Consider the following 23369-nt stretch of genomic DNA (forward strand, 5'->3'; position numbering starts at 1 on the left):
AGTTCCTTTCACCCTTACTCTCCCATTATCGAGATTCTGTATAACAAAGGCCTACCACACAAAAGCTGGCAGAAAGAAGAGGCTATAAATACAATACTTATGCATTAATATTTTTTCCTGTCTTGTGTCTATCAGAGAATGTGCCTAAGACAACATTTTTTTATTATCTGTGCATACTGGAAAAAATAATCCTAAGCTTTGAGTTCAGATAGGCACTTACATATTCTGCAACTTAATGTCCCCAGCTGAAAATTCAGTTGCAAGAATCAAATGTAATGGTAAAAAATGCAATACATATTAATGCAAAGATGTAATATATGTGCATATATATACATGATATATGTACAAGATATATAATACATGTTAAATGTAATAATACATGTTAATAGTAACTCAAGTATGTTAAGAAGTGCCTCCACTGGGGAATAAACATGCATATTGAAAACCCATGCTGTAACCCACATCTTACTGGATACATGTATTCTGCAGTTATTGCAGCTAACCCCTATACCACGCCCTCAGGATGGAGGAAGTATTCTCTCGATTAAAAGTTCAAAAGAAATACTAAACCACTATTATCATACCTAGAGATGATAAAGGAAAGAGGAGCTTTAGAATCTGTGGGCTTTCTATTATGTGGTTGCAGAATCAATAAATAGCACTATGTTTTTAATTGTACACAATCTTTTAATTAAAAAAAGTCATGCTTTTCACAGTATGAAGAATCAGCATTTTCTACTATTGCATACAATTGTTTTGGTACCTAGTTTTCATTTAAGTGAATTAATTTATCATCTAGTTTCAATGAAACTATTTTCTACTTGCACTAATACTACCTTCAAGGAGTAAAGCCTTCATATTTTCTATACACTGAAAATTACTTTATTCTTGCCCTTTGCCTTAAATATTTTACATATGAATGGCAGATCAAAGTTGTATTTGCTTTTTCTCCCATTAATTGTCTTTGTTGGAAATCCTACAATACTTCTGGTCATAAACAGATCACTCCTGTATCTCAGATACAGCATGAGGCTGAAGATGAGCTTAACATCTCAGTACCCATGGAAAACACTGGCAAAATCAAGAAGCTGCACTGCCAAAGAGAAATTAGGAATTAGATTTTGGACTGGAGGAACCATCGAGAGGGAATAGTGTGACATGAACCTGTGTGTACAATTCTATACCATTTGTTCATCAATTTTGTTTTGTTGGGGGTGGGAAGGTGTGATCTGTCTTTGCTTACAACCGGGAGAGAGGCAGATTCTTCTGATCCACCATGTCAGAGATAACGGAATGAAGATTCTATGTACATTGCATCCCAGAAACACAGCGTCTTTGACTTCTTGTCAGGCTCAATAAATTGAAAGGCAGTCAAGACTGACTGGGAGCCTACTTTCTGCACTGCCCTAGGTATTGTGCAAGACTTCAGCTAACCCAAAAACACTGTGTTCAAACTTTTAAAAGTAGACATTTCTCTTCAGATAATTAGAAAAATATATGTCAGAAAAATCATGCACTAGGGCTCCTGACTGGCCAGGCTAGCACAGACTGAATATTAACCCCCAGACTCACTCTGTAGGGTGGCTTTACGCTGTGCTCAGCCAGACACAGCAGCCCTGCCGTTAGGCCTTCCAACACAAATTTGAAATCCAGCATCTCAGGTTCACTCCAATAGCGAGTCTCATTCTGTACAAAAGATGTGGAATCTTTGGAGATGTCATTTAAATGCCAATTTTCATGCTTCCTCTTCAAAGTTATAGCACTTATAACATCAATATTTTAAACAGTTCAAGTATTTTTTTTTTTTATCTTCTAAATGAGTCATTCACTCTCTTAGTAGAAAGAGGTAAAATAAAATGTCAAAGACTAAAATGTGAACTACTGCTTCAAAGATAGAGTGAGTACATTTCTCACGATTCAATGGTAATTGGCTTGGAACTTGGAAATACAATGCCACCCATGACAATGGAAATTCACTGGGCTCTGCAGGAATTCAAAGGCTGCTGGAGAAAGTGTCCCAGCATTATGCATATCTCACTTACTATACTTCTTATATATAACTCAATTTCCTCCCAACTCTCACGGAGTTTTAATGGAATCATTTGTGCCACTCAGAATTTATATGTATCTACTACTAACCAATTTCAGCTACTAAAAACTTCTCAGATGTCTCCAGGCTGCAGCACCCACTGGCTCCTCTAAAAGCCCGTGCCCATCAGACCGGGCAGGCATTCCGAGGGTCACGGCAGCCACTTTTTAATTGTTCCATCACAGAAGGCTGGGTCCTTTGATTTAGAAAGTAGCACCTTAGAAGTCACAGTCCCCAAAGCCCAGTGAACCAGGGACCTTATTACCCTCCTCTGGGTCAGTTGTTCTCAGATTCTGTAAGAATGAGAATCACCTGGGGAATCTGGTGAACACCCGGGGTGTTTGTCTTCTTCCCAGAGATCCTGATTTGGTAGGTCTGGTGTGGGAACCCAGGATATTTCACAGTCACAGTCTGCAGGCCACACTTTGAAAAATGTTGTATTCCATACCCCAGGCTTCTGAGTCCTGAGGCAGACAATATCCTCTCACCAATTCAACTTAGACACTGATCATCAATACCACACAGGCACACCTGCATTTTCTGGCCATCCATTGGAAATAATTATCAAATGATATTACATATGGGTAAAACATGAATTTTTCGGTTTTCTCTTGAGAAAAACGACCACAGTACTTTTATTTCACCTTCTCAATGAACTCACACAAACATCACATGAAAAGGCACAAGAAGGCACTCTGAAGCATGCAAAGCATATACACAGGTGTAAAGTAGGACTCAGGAAGAGCATGGCCAACTCTTTAAGGTACAAATACACAATAAAGTGTATCATCCTAAAATATTAATTATACATGGCACTTTAAGTACAGGTAGACTTCATTTTATTGTGCTTTGCTTTGTTGTACTTCACAGATACTGCCTATTTTTAAAACAAAACAAAACAAAACAAAACAAAACAAAACAAAACAAATTTTAGGTTTAGGGCAAGCCTGCATTTAGAAATTTATTGGTGCCATTTTTCCTACAGCATGTGCTTGCTTCATGTCTCTGTGTTACATTTTGGTTTGTTAATTCTCCCAGTATTTCCAATGTTTTCATTATTATTATGTCTGTTGTGGTGAGCTGTGACCAGTTACCTTTGATGTAACTACCGTGATTTTTTTTTTTGGGTGCCATGAACCCTGCCCATAGAAGACTATGAACTTAATAAATGTTGTGTGTGTTCTAACCACCCCACCCACTATTCTTTCCCCTGTCTCTTTCCATCTCCTCCAGCCCCCTATTCCCTGATACACTAAGTACTGAAATTAGGCCAAGTAACAACCCTACAATGGCTTTAAGTGTTCAAGTGAGAGGAAGAGTTCCATGTCTCTCACTTTAAACTGAAAACTAGAAATGACTAAGTTTAGCGAGAAACGCATGTCGAAAGCCAAAACAGGCTGAAACCTAGGCCTCTTATACCAAATAGCCACGTTGCAAATGAAAAGGTAAAGTTCCTGAAAGAAATTAAAAGTGCTACTCCAGTGAATACACAATAAGAAAGTGAAACCACTTTATTGCTGATACGGAGAAAGTTTGAGTGGTCTGGACAGGTGATCAAACCAGCCACAACATTCCCGCAAGTCTCCAACTTTCTTCAATTTTATGAGGCTGACAGAGATGAGATGGCTACAGAAAAAGTGTGAAGCTAGCTCTAGAAGTTGGTTCATGAGGTTTAAGGACAGAAACCGTCTCTAAAGCTTAATAATACAAGGTAAAGCAACAGCTGATTTATCCGAAAGCTGCGGCAAGTTAAGATCGTTGATGAAGGCAGGAATATACATCAAACAGACTTTCAGTGTGTACAAAACGGCCTTGTATTGGAAAAAGATGCCATCTAGGATTTTCATAGTAAGAGATCAGTCAATGCCTGGCTTGAAAGCACAGGCTGACTCTCTTGTTAGGGGCTAATGTAGCTGGTGACTTTTAACTGCAGCCGATGCACGTTTACAAATCTGAAAATCCTAGGGGCCTTAAGTGTTATGCTAAATCTACTGTCTGTGCTCTAGAAATGGAACCCAAAGCCTGGATGACAGCACATCTGTTAACAGCATGGTTTACTGAGTATTTTAAGCTCACTATTAAGTCCTACTACTCAGAACAAAAGATACCTTGCAAAACATTACTTTGACAATGTACCCGAAAGCACTAACAGAGGTGTACAAAAACATTAATATTATTTTCATATTTGCAAACACAATATCCATTCTGCAGCCCTTGGATAAGTAGCTGTTTTGACTTTCAAGTCTTAAAGAAATGTATTTCATAAAGTTATAGCTGCCATAGATAATGCTTTCTTTGATGGACCTATGCAAAGCGAATTGATAAATTTTTGGAAAGGATTCACTATTCTAGATACCCTAAGAATATCTGTGATTCACGTGAAGAGGTCAAAGTATCAACATCAGCACGAGTTTGGGATAAGTTGATTTCACTCACATGGATGACTTGGAGGTGTTTAAGAAAACTTCAGTGGAGGAAGGAACTGCAGGTGTGGTGGAAATAGCAAGAGAACTAGAATTAGAAGTGAATCTTGAAGACATGGCAGAATTGCTTCAATCTCAGATAAAATTTTCATGGATGAGGAGTTGCTTTATACAGATAAGCCAATGGTTTCTTCAGATGGAATCCACTCCAGATAAAGATGCTGTCGACATTGTTGAAACAACAACAAAAGATTTAGAATCCTTCATAAATGTAGTTGAAAATGCAGAGGCAGGGTTTGAGAGGATTGACTCTAATCATGAAAGATGTTCTACTGTGGGCAAAACACTATCAAATAGCATCGCATGCTACAGAAAACTCTTTTATGAAAGAAGAGTCAGCTGATGCAGTAAACTTCATTGTCTTATTTTAGGAAGTTGCCACAGCTGCTCCAGTCAGCAGCCACCACCTTGATCAGTCAGTGGCCATCAACACACAAGGCAAGACCCTCTGGCAGCAAAAAGATTAAGACTTGCTGTCTTGCCTAACATGTTTTTGGTATTTAAGTGGCAGCATAGTATCACAAAAAAGCATTTTTAAACACAGCTCATTCTGACACTGAGAAGCTGGGGATCCTAAAGTTCCTTAACCATTATTAATTACAGCTGTCCTCACTGGTCAAGTGGCAATGATCACCACAAGATTACTAGGGTGTTAGATGAGATAATATAAGTGCCCAAGCACATAAAAGCATTCATAAACAGTACCCCCCCCATAGACATTCTTGTTGGAAATTTAATATTAGGATCACCATCCAAGTAAACCGTGGGGCTCCTTCAAGTCAGATTCCTGCCTACCTTTGTCATTAATAACTCAACACCATTTTGTGACTAAAAATGAACGTGCTTGAAATCAAGCTGAGAAGAGAATTAATCCACATGATACAATTTGAGCTCAAGTAAGTGGTAAACTGGGTGGGTAGTGACTATAAGTAGATTCAATAAAAGTGCAAAGGGAACAGAGATCAATGGAAATGCTTTCTGGAAGAGGGATTTTGTGCTGGGACTTGCAAGGCAACTCTGAAATAAACTAAAGGAACAGAAGAGGGTGCTTCAGGTGGAAGTCACTGCTATTAGCCAAGAAATATTACATAAATAACTTCTCTACCTTCCCAGAAATCTCATGAGGTAGGTATTATTAACATCCCCATTTTACAGATAAAGAAACTGAGACAGATTAAGTGGCTTGCCCAGGTTAAACAAAGTGTCAGAGTAGGACATAAATAAAGTCTGGCTTCAAAATCCACACACTGAAATTACAGAGTCATCAAAATAAGATCTATTTATCAGAAAAGTGAGTATATCTCACTGTATCAGCTGCAAACAACAGAATCCCCTTCGTATAGTTTAAGTGGAGAGAGACATCTTTTCAAATATCAGCTCAGAAATCTCAGTAGATCAGAGAATCAGCCAGGAACAACACGGGTGGGACAAAGCGCAAGCATACTAGGTCGTTCCAGTGAAAATACCACTGCTGCCACCTCCAAGTATGTGGTGCCAGAAATGCCACAGCCTCCCCTGCAAAACCGTAAGTCCTAGCCATTGCACTTGCCCAAAGAGCTGTTCTTCCGTGTGCAGGCAGCCTTAAAATGCTCCCTCCTGCATCCCTTTCATGAATGGTGCAACAGATGGGCACTGTGTCCATATCCTAGCAGCAAGAGAGTCTAGGAGATGCAGCTGAAAAATAAAGATTCTATCTTGAGAGGATTGGAATCACAACACAAGAAGCTAAGGAAATGTCAAGATGATAAATAAAAGATGTCAGGCAATCACAAAAGGCCACTATACACCCTGATAAAAGCAGGCTGAAAGGTTCTGAGAAATAAAGTCAGTTATATATAGAAGGGTCAGATTATACACGTAAAACTGCATTTGAAAACAATTTACTCTTTCTAGTAAAGGCCACAGGTCTCTTACTATAGCAAGACATTGTTCAGGGCATAATGTAAAGATGATGAGTTAAAAAATTGCGGCTGGCCGGGTGCGGTGGCTCACGCCTGTAATTCCAGCACTCTGGGAGGCTGAGGCAGGTGGATCACCTGAGGTCAGGAGTTCGAGACAAGCTCGGCCAACATGGCAAAATCCTGTCTCTATTAAAACTTTAAAAATTAGCTGGGCATAGAGGCAGGCACTTGTAATCCCAGCTACTCGGGAGGCTGAGGCTGGAGAATCGCTTGAACCTGGGAGGCGAAGGTTGCAGTAAGCCGAGATTGTGCCATTTCACTTGAGCCTGGATGAAAAGTGCAAAAAAAAAAAAAAAAAAAAAAAAAAAAACTGCAAGTGCCAGAAACTTGAATTTTTCCCCCATCATTTAAAAATGTTATAAAAGCATAGTCATATGCATCATTTTTAATAAAAAAACAAATACCTAGTAAATAAAACCTATTAAATAAACTGGCCACATTATATGTCATACATTATTTTTACCTCTTATATTTTTCTTCTATTTCTTCAAGGGTCATTTGCTAAGACGACGGGGGCACTGAATGCTAGTAATGTTTTATCGTTTTGGAAACAAATTTGAAATAAAATACTAGATATTAACTAGAAAAGTTTTCTATTCAATTTGAGAAAGTTTTTAAAAACCATCATTCATTTAATGGTCACAACCACATATGTTTCTGAATAACATTTCAAATGCGTTCTACAATAACAATTGTTTTTAGTAGTTCATGTTCAAGGAAAGATAGCTGCATATAAGACACAGTATTTCTGAGTAATATCCAGAAAACAGAATTAAAGACATCTATTCTAAAACATCAGTTATTGGTAAAATGCAAGTATATAACAGCACAATATCCATGTTTTAATATTATCATATAAACAGACTGATAGTACCAATAGTACCAACTTTTCCCTGATAATAAAGTAAGAAAGCACAGCATTACTCTGGAGCATCATTAATGTTAAATCCTTTTTGAACAGCTATGTGAATAACTGAAAGCACACATAGATATATTTTTTGGAGATGGAATTTCACTCTTCTTGCCCAGGCTGAAGTGCAATGGTGCAATCTCAGCTCACCACAACCTCTGCCTTCCAGGTTCAAGGAAGTCTCCTGCCTCAGCCTCCCGAGTAGCTGGGAATACAGGCATGTGCCACCACAACCGGCTAATATTTTTGTATTTTTAGTAGAGACGGGATTTCTCCATGTTGGTCAGGCTGGTCTTGAACTCCCAACCTCAGGTGATCCACCTGCCTCGGCCTCCCAAAGTGTGGGGATTACAGGTGTGAGCTACCACGCACGGCCACATATTTTGATTTTCAAATCCCAAATGTTTTCTATGACAAAATTCATGAGAAATGCAGATTAGCAGCAAATGCAAGAGCAGTTACTTTTTATTGATTACTTGACATACAGTGTATGTACTATGCTAAATATTATGTATACAATTTCATTTATTCTTGCTGAATTCATACATTTTATTATACCTGAATTTAAACAGAAAAATGTTTTATATCGCGCTCAGAAACATTTCTATAGCTCAAAAACACTGCAAAGAAATGTGAATTTACCCAAGGGCAATAATCAAAAGAGGATCAAGGCAAAAATCCCATTTATATATATTTATGTCAGTATAGAAATCAGAAACTACTATGGCAAATAAAATTTGAGGGGAGGAGAGCAAATAGCATAGACATGCAATGTCAATGAAAAGAGATAACTGTCTATCTATCTTCTAACTTGATAAAACAACACCCAGTAAGGATTTTGATGATGATATCTAGGAAAATAGTGTTAGTTTGCAAAATTGCTGATGGTGAAATTTTTAGCAATATGTAAGTTTTTGTGAGTATAATGCTGACTGGGGAAAAACATAATCTTGAAAATATATCTATGATTGGAGCCAGCAGCACCTGCACTGTGCATAGAAAATGCTTCACCTCTAATACTTTTTTTTTTTTAACGATTTTACAGTAATATATTAACTATCTTTAAGTAGTCTGAATACTCATCTTTTATATCAAATTTATAACAAAACTTCGAGCAACCCAGAAGTCTCATTCTACTACCTCGTTAGAACTGACCTAGCTAAGGAAGTTTCGAAGTTTTAAAAGTACCGTTGCATTAATTTATTTCAAGTTAAAAATAAAGTGTATAACCAAGAAAAAAGAAATAAATTCCTTCTTTATCTGAATTTTATAGAAACAAGACTGCCTTATTTAGCAGATAAAGTCTTTAAAGAATGAATCTCAATTAATATCTTCATAAATTTATGGAAAAAGATATAATTAGTTATGACAAGAACATAGCAATGAAATTGGAGTTTGAGAGTTAAAGAGAAAATTAGTCATAGAGACTATGAGTCATCTTGAACATTACAGTTCATTTAAGATAGATGAAAAGAAATTTGTATTTCCTTAAGATACTTTCTTTGCGTTTTTTTTTTAAGATAACAGAAAGGACTGACCAATGACAGTGAACACAGTTTTACTCTTCTGTAGCCACAGATATGATCACTCAGTAAGACATTAAACTAATCAAAAGTGTCACCAGGTGGAATACCTTCAGATCACAGCATTTTTCTCAGTGATGACTCTCTGACATAATTTGTAAAGAAAAAAAAAATACCTGTTGACATCTTTATTGTTACATTGGTTTCTCAAAATACTAGGGGAGTTTTCCAGAAGCTGAATCTAATATGTGGAGTCAGTTCTGCTCATTCTGTTGATCTCTGAAATTGATAGACACACAGTGAAACAGAATTTTGAACATGTGGTGACCAGGGATTATGTCTGCCCATTAAGTAAATGCAAACATTTTATACTAAAACAAACATATCTTATGTAGTAAAAAATTTTTACTCCTATGAAATTAAGTTGAAACAGTGATTCAAAAGAGTCCACATTTACTGTAGGATGCTGAGTGAAAGGCCCTATGACTCTAGTTAGGCAAATTTGCATTTACTGGGGTAATAAACAAAAACTTTTCACAAGGTCTACATAAGATTCTTCTTATACATCAATATGTTAGTGGGAATTATCTCTGATATCAGATCATGTTCAATGTGATAACTAGTTACAATCATCAAAATCGAGTTACAAAGACAAATATCCTGCAATGGTGAAAAGACTAATTCACAAGGCATGAACTACAGTTCAGTGCCCGTTACTTACTGGTTGTGTGATCCAACATGCATGATATCTCTGCAACTTTATTTACTAATACAAATATTAAATCTACCTAATGGGTTACTAAGGTAGACAAGCATGTAAAACTATTATGTTCCCTTAATGAACTGATACCCTTATTATTATGAAATGCTCCATTTTATCTCTGGTTATATTCTTGTTCTGAGGCCTATTTTGATATGAGTACAGGCACCAGCGTTTTGGTTTTGCAGTTACTTAGTGTTTGCATAATATATCTTTTTCTATCCTTTCACTTTTTATCTTAAAAGAGTGTTTACCATAGAATTATGTTCCAGGAAGAAAATATTCTAAACTATTAATAGCTTTTATTTCAAGAGGTGACCAATTTCTCTTGATAGGTTTTTTTAAAATAGATATTTAAACTTTTATAAAATAAAAATGTTATGAGACATAAGAATTCCAGTTTGATCTAAGGACAGGCCTTGTCTACAGGCAATCAACAGGACTGGTATGGCCAAACACGAATAGTCTCACTTTTCACATGAAATTTCTTCCTCTAGAGTTAGAAGACGGATGCTTTCAAAGCCAAAATTCATTTAAGTTTTCATGGTAAGTATAAGGAAGGCCATATACTCACACATGGTTGCTGCTATAACAAATAGATTTCTTAAAAAGTCACTGCCCCTTTGAACTACACACAGCTATCTGCTCGGGTCGTCCCTTAGCCAATTTAGTTATCCATTATTTGCTCTCCTATACAGTTATAAATCCTAGCCTTCTGGTTTAAAGAAAATTTTTAATTCTAATTGTGGTAAAGAACATATAAAATTTACCCTCTTAACCATTTTTAAGTGTACAATTCAGTAGTGTTAACTATATTAACAACGTTGTATAATAGGTGTCTAGAACTTTTTTCTTCTTACAAAGCTGAAACTATACTCACTGGACAACACCCTATTTCCCTCTCCCCCAGCACCTGGCAACTTCATTCTACTTTCGAAGATTATGGCTGCTCTAGATTCTACCCTTGAACTGCTATAGAATTTACCATCTTGCTATTTATTCCTTTTTTCTTTTCTTTTTTTTAGATAAATTGAGGGTTTTTTGTTTTTTTTGCAGTGTTTCTGGTTCATCTCCACTACTGGTTTGACAACTACAGCTGGTGGTTTTTTGTGTGTAGTTGCTCTAGAATTTACAACACAAACCCTTAAATTATCACAAGTTATCACTTCCCACTTACTGAACTATCTTCAAATAATACCGTAACATTTCATCACATGTACTGGGAGAACTCTACCTATACTTCCATCACCCTGCCCTGTACTGTTCTTACTGCTCATTTTCATTCAATATGTCTCAAACCCCACCATGCATTGTTTTATTTGCTTTAAGCAGTCAACTGCCTTTTAAAAAGATTTTAAAATTCTTTATATTGATTCATATATCTACCATAATTTCCTGTATAAATCTAAATTCCTGCCTAGTATCCTTTTCTTTCTCCCTGCAATTTCCTTCTTCTTTCCTGACTGATTTCAGATAAGAAGTCTGATTTATCTTCCTTCATGTGTAAGGCGCATTTTTCGCCCCCTGGCTGCCTTTAAGACTACGTTCTTCATTACTTGTTTCCAGCAATTTGATTATTATGTGTTTTAGTGCCATTTATTCTGCTTGGGGCTCATTAAACTTCCTGGGATTTGTGAGTTTACAGTTTCTATCCTATCTGAACAATGTCCAGCTTTTTTTCTTCAAATATTTTTTCCGATCTCCCTCTTCTTATGAGTCCAATTGTACGTATGATCCAATTGTATGTATGATCAGCAACTTGATATAGTTTCACAGCTGCTTACTGAAGCTCTATCTTATCTCTATTTCTTTTCTCTCTGTGCTTTGTGCTTTATTTTGGATAGTTTTTGTTGTTTTTGTCTTTGAGATGTAGTCTTGCTCTGTTGCCCAGGCTGGAGAGCAGTAGCATGATCCTGGTTTACTGCAACCTCTGCCTCTTGGGCTCAAGTGATTCTCCTGCCTCAGCCTCTCGAGTAGCTGGGATTACAGGCATGAGCCACAACCCCTGGCTAATTTTTGTATTCTTTGGAGTAAATTTTTTAGTAGAGAGCGGGTTTTGCCATGTTGGCCAGGCTGATCTCGAACTCCTGACCTCAAGTGACCCACCCACCTTGGCCTCCCAAAGTGCTGGGATTACAGGCTTGAGCCACTCTGCCCAGCTTATTTTGGATAATTATTATTGCTATGTATTCAGACATTGATCTTTTCTTCTGCAGTATCAATGTCATCCACTGTATTTTTTTTTTTTAATTTCAAATACAGTATGATACAGTTTCAAAGTTTTTTCCCCTCCAAATCTCATGTTGAAATGTGACCTCCAATGTTAGAGGTGGGCCTAGTGAGAGATGTTTGGGTCATGGGGGTGGATCCCTGATTAATGAGCTGGTATTGTCCTCATGGTAATGAATGTGTTCTCACTCTGAGTTCACAAGTTGTTATCCTGGCACCACCTCCCTCTCACCACATGATGCACTGGCTCCCACTATGCTTTCTGCCATGATTTTTCTTTTCTTTCTTTCTTTTTTTTTTGAGACAGAGTCTTATTGTGTTGTCCAGGCTGGAGGGCAGTGGTGGGATCTTGGCTTACGGCGACCTCCACCTCCGCAGCTCAAGCAATCTTCCCACCTCAGCCTCCAGGGTAGCTGGGACTACAGGCACATGTCACCACACCTGGTTAATTATTGTATTTTTTGCAGAGATGGGGTTTCACCACATTGTCCAGGCTAATCCTGAACTCCTGAGCTAAAACGATCTACTTGTCTTGGCCTTTCCAAGCACTGGGATTACAGGTGTGGGCACTTGGTCTCAGGTATTGCTTTACAGCAAGGCAAAAACAGACATATACAGTATACGCTTCATCTGTTTAATTTTTTATCTTTTTGTAACTTCCATTTCTCTTTTCATCATTTTCATATTTTCCTTCACATTCGTGAGCACGTAAGATATAAAATAGATGTTTTCAGATCCTTGCCTATTATCTGTCATTTCTGGATGTGTTTCTATTGATTCATTTTTAAAACCTGCTTCTTTGTACATCTGCTTGTTTTGATCGGATGCCAGACACTGTGATTTTTACATCATTCTGCACTAGTCCGTGTATTCTTTGGAGTGAATTTTTGTTCTAGTATACAGCTGAGTGACTCGCAGATCAGTCAAATTCTTTCAATGTTTGTTTCTAAGGTTTGTCAGGGTAGGTCCCGAGCAGTCTATTCCAGGACTAAGGGCCACTAAGCTCTGACCCTTCCAAGCCCTCTCCCTGATGCCTCACATCTGAAGAGGTCTCTCCACCCTGATTTCTGTCAGCTTTATGTGAGCTCCAAGAATTGTTCAACCTACTGCTATCTGGCTGGCCTTTCCTTGACTTCCTCAATACGCATGAAGATAAGTGCTCACCAAACCCTTTAGTGGGCCCCTCTGGGTATCTCCAGAGCTTTCTGTTTGTACAGTTCCCTCCTCTACAGTATTGTTCTTCTCACGAACTAGTTGTCCTAACTTCTCTAAATACCAAACCCTGCCTGCTTAGTTCAGTGAGTCGGCTAGGCCCTGTTTGGGTTCCTCCTTCCTGCTTGGCCACCCAGAAGTTACCTCCAAGCAGTAAGCTGAGGCCACTGTAGAGTTCATCACATTTTCTGCTCTCCTCTCAAGGACCACTGCCTGTTGTCCAATATGTGAAAAAACATTTCTTCTTTTGTTTGAATTTCTAGTTGTTTATGGTGGGAGTCATTTCCCACAGTAGTTAATCCTTCATGGTCAGAAGTAAAAGTCCTCCAAAGGTTAAACAGGATATTTTGACTAGGCATGGTGTTTTACGCCTGTAATCCCAGAACTTTGGGAGGCTGAGGTGGGCGGATCGTGAGGTCAGGTGATCAAGACCATTCTGGCCAACATGGCAAAACCCCATCTCTACTAAAAATACAAAAACTAGCTGGGCATGGTGGCATGCACTTATAATCTCAGCTACTTGAGAGGCTGAGGCAGGAGAATCGCTTGAACCCAGGAGGTTAAAGTTGCAGTGAGCCAGGATCATGCCACTGCACCCCGGCCTGGCAACAGAGAGACTCCATCTCAAAAAAAAAAAAAAAAAAAAAGATATTTTTGTAACACACTTTATAAACTCTGAACCAGTATGCAAACATTAGCTTGAAGAAAACACAACCACAGAGAAATACATGCTTCATGGTCCAGATTAAAATAATAATAATAATAATAATAATAATAAATAAATTCTACCACCAAGACAAGGAGACAAAGCAGACCATGATCTAGCGGAGGCTGAAATATTCTGGAAAGGTTAATTTGCCTAAAATCAAAATTCTCAGATTACTTGGAGCATGAAATTTCCTTAAGAAATATTCCTTTTTACAAAGCACTGACCCTATAAAAATGCAAATAACTCTTGGAAAGGACATTTTACGTTCTCTTCAATTAATGAGACTGTGGTTAGAACCGGTCATCTGTTGGTACCTTGAACCATTACAGCACCATCAGAGGGCAGGGACATCTGGATTGTGGGCGGCAGGAGAATGAAGTTGAAAGAGAAAGTACATTGCTGAAGGGAAGAAGAAGGGCAGAATTCTCAACTTCATAGCTTTGCCCAGGGCAGGCTCTGAGGGAAAGGATTTGTCTGCCTGCTAGATTTCCCTTGGGTACTATCTGTAATTACTATCACAGCTCATTGATTTTCAATTCCTTCTATTAATACATTTATTGGCCATTCTGACATTAAAATCAGTCCAACTCTGCATTTTAGTGGAGGATATCTCTTCTTAAAATATGAGTTTTGCAAGCGTAGATAACTCTTTCTGCTTAAAAATGGTCTTCTCATATTAGCCATAACACAGCAACTGCAAAATGTTTCTCTTTGAAGCCAGGTAGTGACATGCAAAGATTTCACTACAGATCAAAAGATCTCAAGCAGTGGGTCATCAGAGAATATTAAATGATAAGCAAATTCATATTTCCAAGATAATTCTACCAATTTAGTCAAACGCTGGCCCCTGTTCCACAGCAGGAGAGAGAATAATGAGCCCCTGTTAAAGGGTAATGCAAGTGGCATTTTTAATAATGCCCTTTTTCCACTTCTGATAAAGTCATTAAAGTAACACTGTCTTACTAAGCCTTTACACACAGATGTACACTAGATCATTACTGTAAAATTGAGTAGGTTTACTGAGGAAAAAAGTTAGGTTTATTGTTGGGTTTTTTTCCCCCTAATGCTACCGAATTTTAATGCAATTTCCTGCCTTGAGTAAACATTCCTTAGCACATTTCTAGGTTCAGCTACAATACTTGCACCTGTTTATATTTCTTTATGAAGCTAAGGACTGGAGTCTTTTTCAAGAAAGCACCAGTCTCCAAATTCTCTCAATTCCACAGTGTGGCAAACAGCCTCTTACAACAAATAGCACATGAATGAATCAACATTTACTGAGCCCTGCCTATTCATAAGCTCCTAGGCTGAGATGATGAGAAATAACAAGAAACATAAATAAAGCATAAGCTCCTCTCTTAAGGAAGTTACATTATAGCTGGCTTCATGATGCTAATCAGCTCTCTGTGATATAGAAATAGCCCCAACATCTTGTTATTATTGTCCTCCACAATGGTTTATAAAAGTTACTGCAAGCTCCCTCTAGGGAAAAGACCAAGTCTCCCTTATCCTCTTTTGTTCTACCACTAAAATGAGGGAGTACGTAGGAATCTCTGATCTGGCTGAGGCGGCTATTTCCTGGTAGTTAAGACACGGAGTATTGAGGTAATCCTATACTTGCCTGCTGCAATGTCTGCGCCCTTTCTTTCTAGCTACATGGCTATGGCGAAGAGGCATTAAGCTCTCTTCCCCAAGGGTAACAGAGAGGGGTCTTTTTTCCACTCAATTACTGACTGCGTAGAGCACTTAAAACCAGCAAAACACCCAATCTCTTTCCCTGTTTCTGCCACACTATTGCCACTCTTCTCTACCGGCCCACAGATCAGAACTGGACCTGGTTGTACAGGAGAGCAGAGAGGCAGGATAACCAATGGCTTCAACACCCTTGCAGTTAGTGAAGAAACTCAGGTCAGCTCCTTCCCCACAGCAGATTCCTCAAACTTAGGAAATAAACAGTGAGGGTGACTAAGAAATGCTGCTTTCAGGTCTCCCTCAGTCCTCTGCACCTATGTAGTTTTCAAAAATAGTTATATTTAGAGAGCTCATCTCTTTTTTTCTCAAAACATTTTACTTTAAAGAATTTCAAATACACAGAATTAGGCAGAAAAAAGTTTTTTAATTTTTTGGTTCCATTATTCTGTTATTTTTTAGTCTGTTATTAGCATTATTTTTGTGTTCCATTATTTCATGTAATAAACTCTAATTAGAATTTGAAACATTCTTCCAGATATGCTGAAATAAAAATTCAAATAAAAAAAATAAGAGTTCTAATTTGAGATCTACCTTGTATCTACTTGGAGAATTATGAACTAACATAGATGTTGAAATCTCTATTATATACTTTATGAGGATTGAAGCAACATAAAAAAAGTAATAGGGCCTTTTTCTCCTGTTTTTCTTTAAAAGGAGAACATCGACTCAGCACCCACCAAAGGCAGGCAGGCTCCTGTGAGGATGGGTGGTCAACTCCATTTTCCAGGTGAGTAGGATTAGAGAATGAAGCCTAAGCGTGACCCACACAGCTGGTACCATGCTGAGTATCACCTAAACTCAGGTCTTTCTCATTTTGAAGTCTGTGCATTTACACTTCCATATACAGGAAGCTTCACTGCAGTAAGACTCTAAAATGCATAAATAGGCTCTCTCTCACCTCTTGCTTCTCACCAGGATCACAGAATGGCAGACTTCACCTGAGAGGGCAGGCCTCATTTCCAGCACTTCCACTGTACGGATGAGGACACAGAGGCCTGGAGATAGAAAATAACTTCCCAGTGTCATTCAAGCTGGTAAACTGCAGGACCAGGAATAAAATCATGTTGTATATCTTTGGGCCAGTATCTTCTACATACTGCCTTATGTCTGGCTATAACAGTTCTGATACTCTTCTTCTTGCTTCAGTCCTTTGCTTAATAACATGTTAGAACATCCAAAGGCTGACAGAATTTGGGAAGCTTTTGTAGTGGCAGGGCACACGCACCAAAGTCACAAAGTCATTCAAACACTCCTCGCTGTGCCCCTGAGGTGTATCACAAGAACACATGCCCTTCCTAGAGGCTGCCCAGTAGCATGTGCTGTGTTACTGACAAGCAAGAAGAAAACTGAAGTCACATTTCAGATGACTGCAATAATCATCTACCCAGCTTTCACTTACATAAAAATGCAAGAGTCAGAGAACTCCAAACAGAAGGCACACAGAGGTGGTGCCCATATGCTACCATGTCTATCCGGTTCACATGTCTGCAAGATGAGGACCCCTGTCACCAATGAAAATGCCTATTTCCAATATTTACAATTTTGCTTTTTATGTTTACAATAACCCTATGACACAGAGCAGGCTAACAATTATCTATTGACTGGTTTTCTATTTTTCGCCATGCTAATTATAATGCTGAGACAAGTTCAATACATAATATATTTCCCATGTGCCAGAAACTATAAGAGATACAAACCAGAAATATAAGACATAGTCCTTGTCCTCTAGGAGTTTATACTCTGATTGAAGTCAAATGACCACATACACACAGCATAAATCTCCTTAAGAGAATGAGGCAAGGCAACCAGAACTTTTTAGAGAAGAGACACAGGCCTATTCCCAGCCTGTCTTTAACCTCTGAAATATGCTCCTTAGGTCCTGAACCCTTGGAGGGGTGGGGAGAGAGACACGTAGAGCCCCACTGACAGCAGAAGACCTAAATGACTCTTTGTAACACGCAGCAGAGAACAACTACATGCCTTCCTGGTGAAACAGATGGGCATGTAAAGTAGCATATCTTTAAAATGCTGCATGCACCTGAAAGAAATACCAGCTTTTCTCTACCAAAAGATTGAGATTAGTATCTATTTCTTAAAAACAGAGTACCAAAACTATGTTTTTCAGAGTGATTATACATTCCAACTAATGTACCACCTTCAGGCTTTCTTCAAGCTTTGTTATTAATTGCTGTGACACGGGCAAGTTTCTATCACTTTTTGTTCATTGTTAACTAACATGTCTCATCTTTTTCAAAAGTCCATAATCAGCTGGGCATGGTGGCATATGTCTGTAATCCCAGCTACTTGAGGGGCTTATGCAGAAGGATGACTTGAATCCAACAGTTTGAGTCCAGCTAGGGCAACACAGCAAGCGAGACCCCATGTCATAAAAGTAGATAAATAAATAAATGCCCATAATTGCACATGTGATTGTAATTATTTATTGAAATTTCATTAATATGTTTTTTCTTACGAAGAATTAAACTTCAACCAGCCTTTAAATCATAAATGAGGAAGAAGTCATGAAATATTCAAAATCCTAGCTCTCCTTATCTAAAAATAGTTATAAGATTCTGAACATTATATTGTATATAACACCCACCGCATCTTCTCCAATGAAAAACCCAGTAAAGTGGCCAAAAATGAAAGTCACTAAAATTCTAGATTTGTTTTAAAGAAGAATTGATTTAAAGCATTATAAAATTGTTAAAATTTGTGTATTCTAATAGAGTTAAATCATTATATATTTCATTAAACACTACAGTCTGATTCTCTTGAAGCTTTGCTATGAAAGAATGATATGATATCTGTCATGTATTTAAGAAGTACACATAAACTCAAAGGAAAAAAAATGAAGTTCCTATTTCCCTCCAACATGCACAACCTAAATAAGAGTTAAAATACCAACATCAGCTCCATTCACAAGGAGATGAATTGATTTTCATGAATAGGCATTAAGCAATACCTATGAACCCACAACTTTTCATGTCCCTATCTAAAGACAAAAAAATGCTTTTTATAAATAATGTCACATGGGTTTCTTATTCACACTGCAAAACTGCTGGGAATACTGGCTTTTGGTTTTTGTACATCTAAATCTTTCACGTATACCTTACCTTGAAGTCAAAAAATTATGGGGAAGAAAGTAACTGGATATTGTTAAAGATTACCAGGACTGGTGACAGCAACCCACGATCCTGGCTTTGACCATTGGTCTGGGGCAAAGTTTCTGACAGGTTTTCTGCAGTTTTTGCCTTCCCCCAACATATGTAATTTGAATAGATGTCTGTTATTTGAAGAAGTAGAAGAAATAACTGTGAAATATAGACTGCTTTTTCACTTTTATTTTCCCATGAGCATTGGGAAAATGCTATCCTTTCTGAATGAGATGCTCAGCTCTATAACAGTTGTGCAGAAATTTATTTTATTAAACTCATGATAATGCATCTAGATTAAGAAATGAATTAAGAAAACAGAACTCTAAAGAACTAAGACAAATCCTCCCCATGGTTAGATTAATCAATAAAGATTAAAACTATCTATAAGGTTTGGAATATATATATACTTTAAGTTAGTGAATCCAGCTAGAAAATCCAGTTGAACACATGACTTTTTCTGAAAGATTGTCTCTACTGAACCAATGTTAGTAATTGCCAGTCTTCTCTTTCATGATCCTCTATTGCCTATGTCTTGGGCTGAATCTACATGAGTTGGTCATCATATCGTCTGTATGACTGTGGAGTCAAGTTATTGGTTGACACGCTCCACAAAGTTCATTTCAGAGCTACAAAAGTCAACACAGTACATAGAGGTGAAATGATATCCTCTACCATAATGAGGCTCTGTTCAACACAGGCTTACACTGAAAAAAAGAAATTACATTGAGATGCCACACACCCCACTACATAATGCTCAGGTATGTAGAAGTTATCAAAGAGACCCTCTAAATACTACCATATGGATCCATAACCTTGGATGTCCTCATTATGAAATACTTTTGGGACATCAATATCCTAACCCTTTGAGTGGGATCCTGGATGTACTATCCACCTTGATTTTTATACACTAACAGTGAGATTTTATTCACATTTAACATTTCTTTTGAGTGTTCAAGTATAAAACATTGCTAATTTTTAGTTTTGATTTTTAATGAGAGACACTGATAAAGATTATATATGTATGTATGTCTTTCTGTCAGTCACCTGTACTGCCTCAGTGGTGGTGGTTTAATAAGATAGGTAACCAGTGGGCATCAAGCCCCATGAGCAGTGTTTTCTCCCTTAAATAAAGTTGCCAATGCTGCAACCAATTATACTGCCCTTGTGTTCTTAACTAAACCAGTGAAGGCATAAATGTTCATTATAAAATCTATGCCATTTAAAAAAGGATGCACTCATAGTCTTTACATTTTCAGTACCCATAAATTAATTCATTGGTTTGGCTATGTATTGTTAAATAATCTTTCTTTTGCTTTTAGGAATTTTTCAAATTCACTGACCTCATCAACTATCCCTCAGTACTCCCAGAGTAAGAAAGGGCAAGTACAAATGTCAGAAGAGAAACCCATCCAGCAAATATAACACTGAGCAAATGTAACTCATAGCTGCACTTTGTCATTTCCTGATTGGAATCAACCAAACTACGATGACACTGAGGTTATATTACCATCTTATTTTTTAATACTTCCTCTTTGCTTTGGATTTTTATTAGCTTTTCAAATCATTTACCAATTTAGATGTAACCATATGGTTCTTAATATGTCACTATGCCTTCCAAATTTTAGGACACTATCCCTTCCAAGGAAGTAATGGTTGAAGTTGCAACGGGGTACACATCAACCACAATCTCAGATTTTTTTTCTTTAGCCTGAGAGAGAAAAGCTCAGGCAAGGAAAACCACAGAGATGTTCTACAAACCTCAGGATGCTTGCAAAAGAATGCCACTATCATCAAAAGGAGTGGGGCATTGCTGGAAACTTGTGCTTACCCCTTGTTCAGATTCCAAAAGCTCTGTTTTGACTCTGACTGCCGGCATCCCATCAAGCATTAACATTCTGTTCTCAAAGGTGTTGATATTCTGAGAATAAAGGGGAGAGAGAAAGATTCAGCTCTAAAGCATTCAGAAGAGGACCTCTGGGAGAGTCTTCCCTCACTGTAGTACATTTAGTAGTGCTAACCTAATTTTTTAAACAATAAAGAATAATTAATGAGAATAGCATAACAAATTATCCCCCCCCCCCCACTCTGAACTTTCATTTGAAATAATGACCAAGCAGTTGAATTAATCAGTCTGATTTTCTGACCTCTGGGTTGGAGGTCAGACTGTAATAAACTGGAGTATGGAAACCTTACATTAATTTATATGGGACTGCAACAATTCATCACACTTTCACAATAGTGGAAGGATATAGAAGGCAAGTTTTTCCCTTCCCTCAGTTCTGGAAATTGTATTGTGCAAAGATATCCATAAAAGAGAAAATCACATAAAAATTTATAAAGTCTCATTAAATCATTTTAAATCAAGATAATTCTATACATTCAATTTTTATGTCATGGGAATTCTGGTCAAATAAAAATTTCTACCTTTTGACCTCCAAATATCTGCTTTAAAAACAACCAACATAAATCTTAGACTAAGAGTGAATTTTTAGGCTGAACTAAATAACAAACAGTTATTTGGTCTTTATTCTGGTATACGTTTTGCTCAATTCACCACCTCTTGAAAAGAAAATCTTATTTATATTGTAGCTCAATAACATTTCAAACACCATTTATAAACGATTAAATCAAGGTTAATTTCTACCTAATTGTCACTGCCTTTGGGATTTTCTACAGTCAGAAACCGAGGAAGGGAGTCAGAGTCACACATTAGTGCTCACGTAAGGCCCAAATCAGGCTCATATTTTTAAACATGGTTAGAAGCTAACTTCTTTCTCACATATTGACTCAGCTACAAAAGTGATAGAACTAAATTTGATTGAGATTTTAGAATGGTTATTTTTATTTAATTCTAGGATAAAACCACAGGACACTAACGTGGTCTTTAAGAGAAAAAATCAGTTTCTAAACATTTTGCCTACCTGGTGAAAAAGATAAGTATAATTTCTAAACCTTCAGTTGTTCACCGTTAATATGGTTGCTTTCCTACAAACTAGCAAGTTAATTAAAAACAACTGGGCTGGGTGCTGTGGCTTACCCCTGTAATCCCAGCACTTTGGGAGGCTGAGAAGGGTGGATTACCTGAGGTCAGGAGTTTGAGACCAGCCTGGCCAACATGGTGAAACTCTGTCTCTACTAAAAATACTAAAAAATACAAAAGCTGGCTGCAGTAGCAGGTGCCTGTAATCCCAGCTACTCCGGAGGCTGAAGTGAGAGAATCGCTTGAACCTGGGAGGTGGAGGTTGCAGTGAGCTGAGATCACGCCATTGCACTGCAGCCTGGGCAACAAGAGCGAAACTGTCTCAAAAAAAGGAAATAAATAAAAACAATTCTCCTTTTAACAAATTATAAATTACATGTTCTTACTACCAAATAATACCAACAGAGTGCAGTATAGTGAAGCTCTGATTATTTCTCATATTTCCTGATTCTTCTTTTTGTTAAGAAAAATGTTCCAATAAACAAAATTTACAGAGCCTCTCATCATAAATATTTGCTCCAAGAAATCAACAAGAAAAAGCAGATTTACTCTGGAGTTAATGTGTATTTAAAAAGTCTGTACCACCTAGTCTATCAGGTGATAAAAAGAAGAAAACAAATTACTGTCAATATTATTTTCCTGGAAATGTTTGCTATTTTCGAAATTGGCAGGATGCTTTTTAAAAATTTTTGCTTTTGACTTGTCCCTTTTATTCAGATTTTTACATCTTAATAGATAATTTAGAGCAGAAGTAACTGTAGTATATTACTGGTGAGCTTAGATTAGTTGTTCTAAACTTGAAATCCTTTCATGGAGGCCTGTGGGTTGTTTTCGCATAGGGCAGGGATCTCAAATCCTAACGTGTCACTGGCTTCTGTGGTTGGCAGCAGCAAGCTTGGCTTACAACCATCCAGTCTCAGGAAAGCCTTCCTGCAGCCGGCCAGCCCTTGACTCTCCGGAGTCTGGCAGCAGCTCTAGGAATCCACCTTAACAAAGCACCCTGTAGTCTGTTTGGTTGGTAGACAAAGAAGGATGAGCTGATATTGCTTCCTACCCTGGAGGAGTTCCTGCCCAGATGAAAAGGCAAGAAGGTTCCTTATAAGGAAGGCCCAAGCAAAAGAAGAGAAAAGACAAAGAACGTTTCTGGAAAAGCAGATTTAATGAACTGTTAGAATCTGATTAGAGGCTAATGTCCCTTTTAGTGCTTTGTACCAATTTACAGCTGATATACTTTAACCATTTTCCCCACTGGCTGTGATAAACTCATTAGTTTAAAAAATGCAAGCTAACCAGAGTCTTTGAAGTTAAAAACTGATAAATCATGAAAACCTGACTGAGTCTGTGTTCCATTTAACACATTTAAAATATCACTATATATTCATGATGGTTTTTCTTTAAATTTTTATCATTCTTGAATAATTCTACACGTGTTAAAGTCCAGATGTACATTTTAGTTTCACGTACAAGTGAAAAAAATAAAACATTCTCAATTTTTTAAGAAATCAAGTTTTTCTGGAAACGTTTCTATGATTTTCCAGAATCTTTCACAGCCACAACTATAATAAACACCATAAATAACAATGTTCACAGCCGGGGAACTAAG

The 23369-nt window shown here is 37.5% G+C and overlaps 1 protein-coding gene across 7 annotated transcripts in view; it reads right to left on the reverse strand.

Annotated features, from left to right (window-relative positions):
- The window catches only part of KLF12 (Kruppel like factor 12), a 636627-nt gene that overhangs the window by 243812 nt on the left and 369446 nt on the right, over positions 1-23369 (reverse strand). For 6 of the 7 annotated variants that reach the window (XM_032277275.1, XM_032277274.1, XM_032277273.1 and 3 more), the window contains one exon: positions 20615-20704. In XM_032277275.1, coding sequence (XP_032133166.1) covers positions 20615-20680 — 66 coding nt within the window. In that variant the 5' untranslated portion in view covers positions 20681-20704. Of the gene's footprint in view, positions 1-16526; positions 16624-20614; positions 20705-23369 lie in introns of all 7 variants that reach the window. The other variant, XM_032277276.1, reaches the window with a different exon arrangement.

The sequence above is a fragment of the Sapajus apella genome, unplaced genomic scaffold (genome assembly GCF_009761245.1).
Source record: "Sapajus apella isolate SASKATOON/1434 unplaced genomic scaffold, GSC_monkey_1.0 scaffold9, whole genome shotgun sequence".
Taxonomy (NCBI): Eukaryota; Metazoa; Chordata; class Mammalia; order Primates; family Cebidae; genus Sapajus; species Sapajus apella.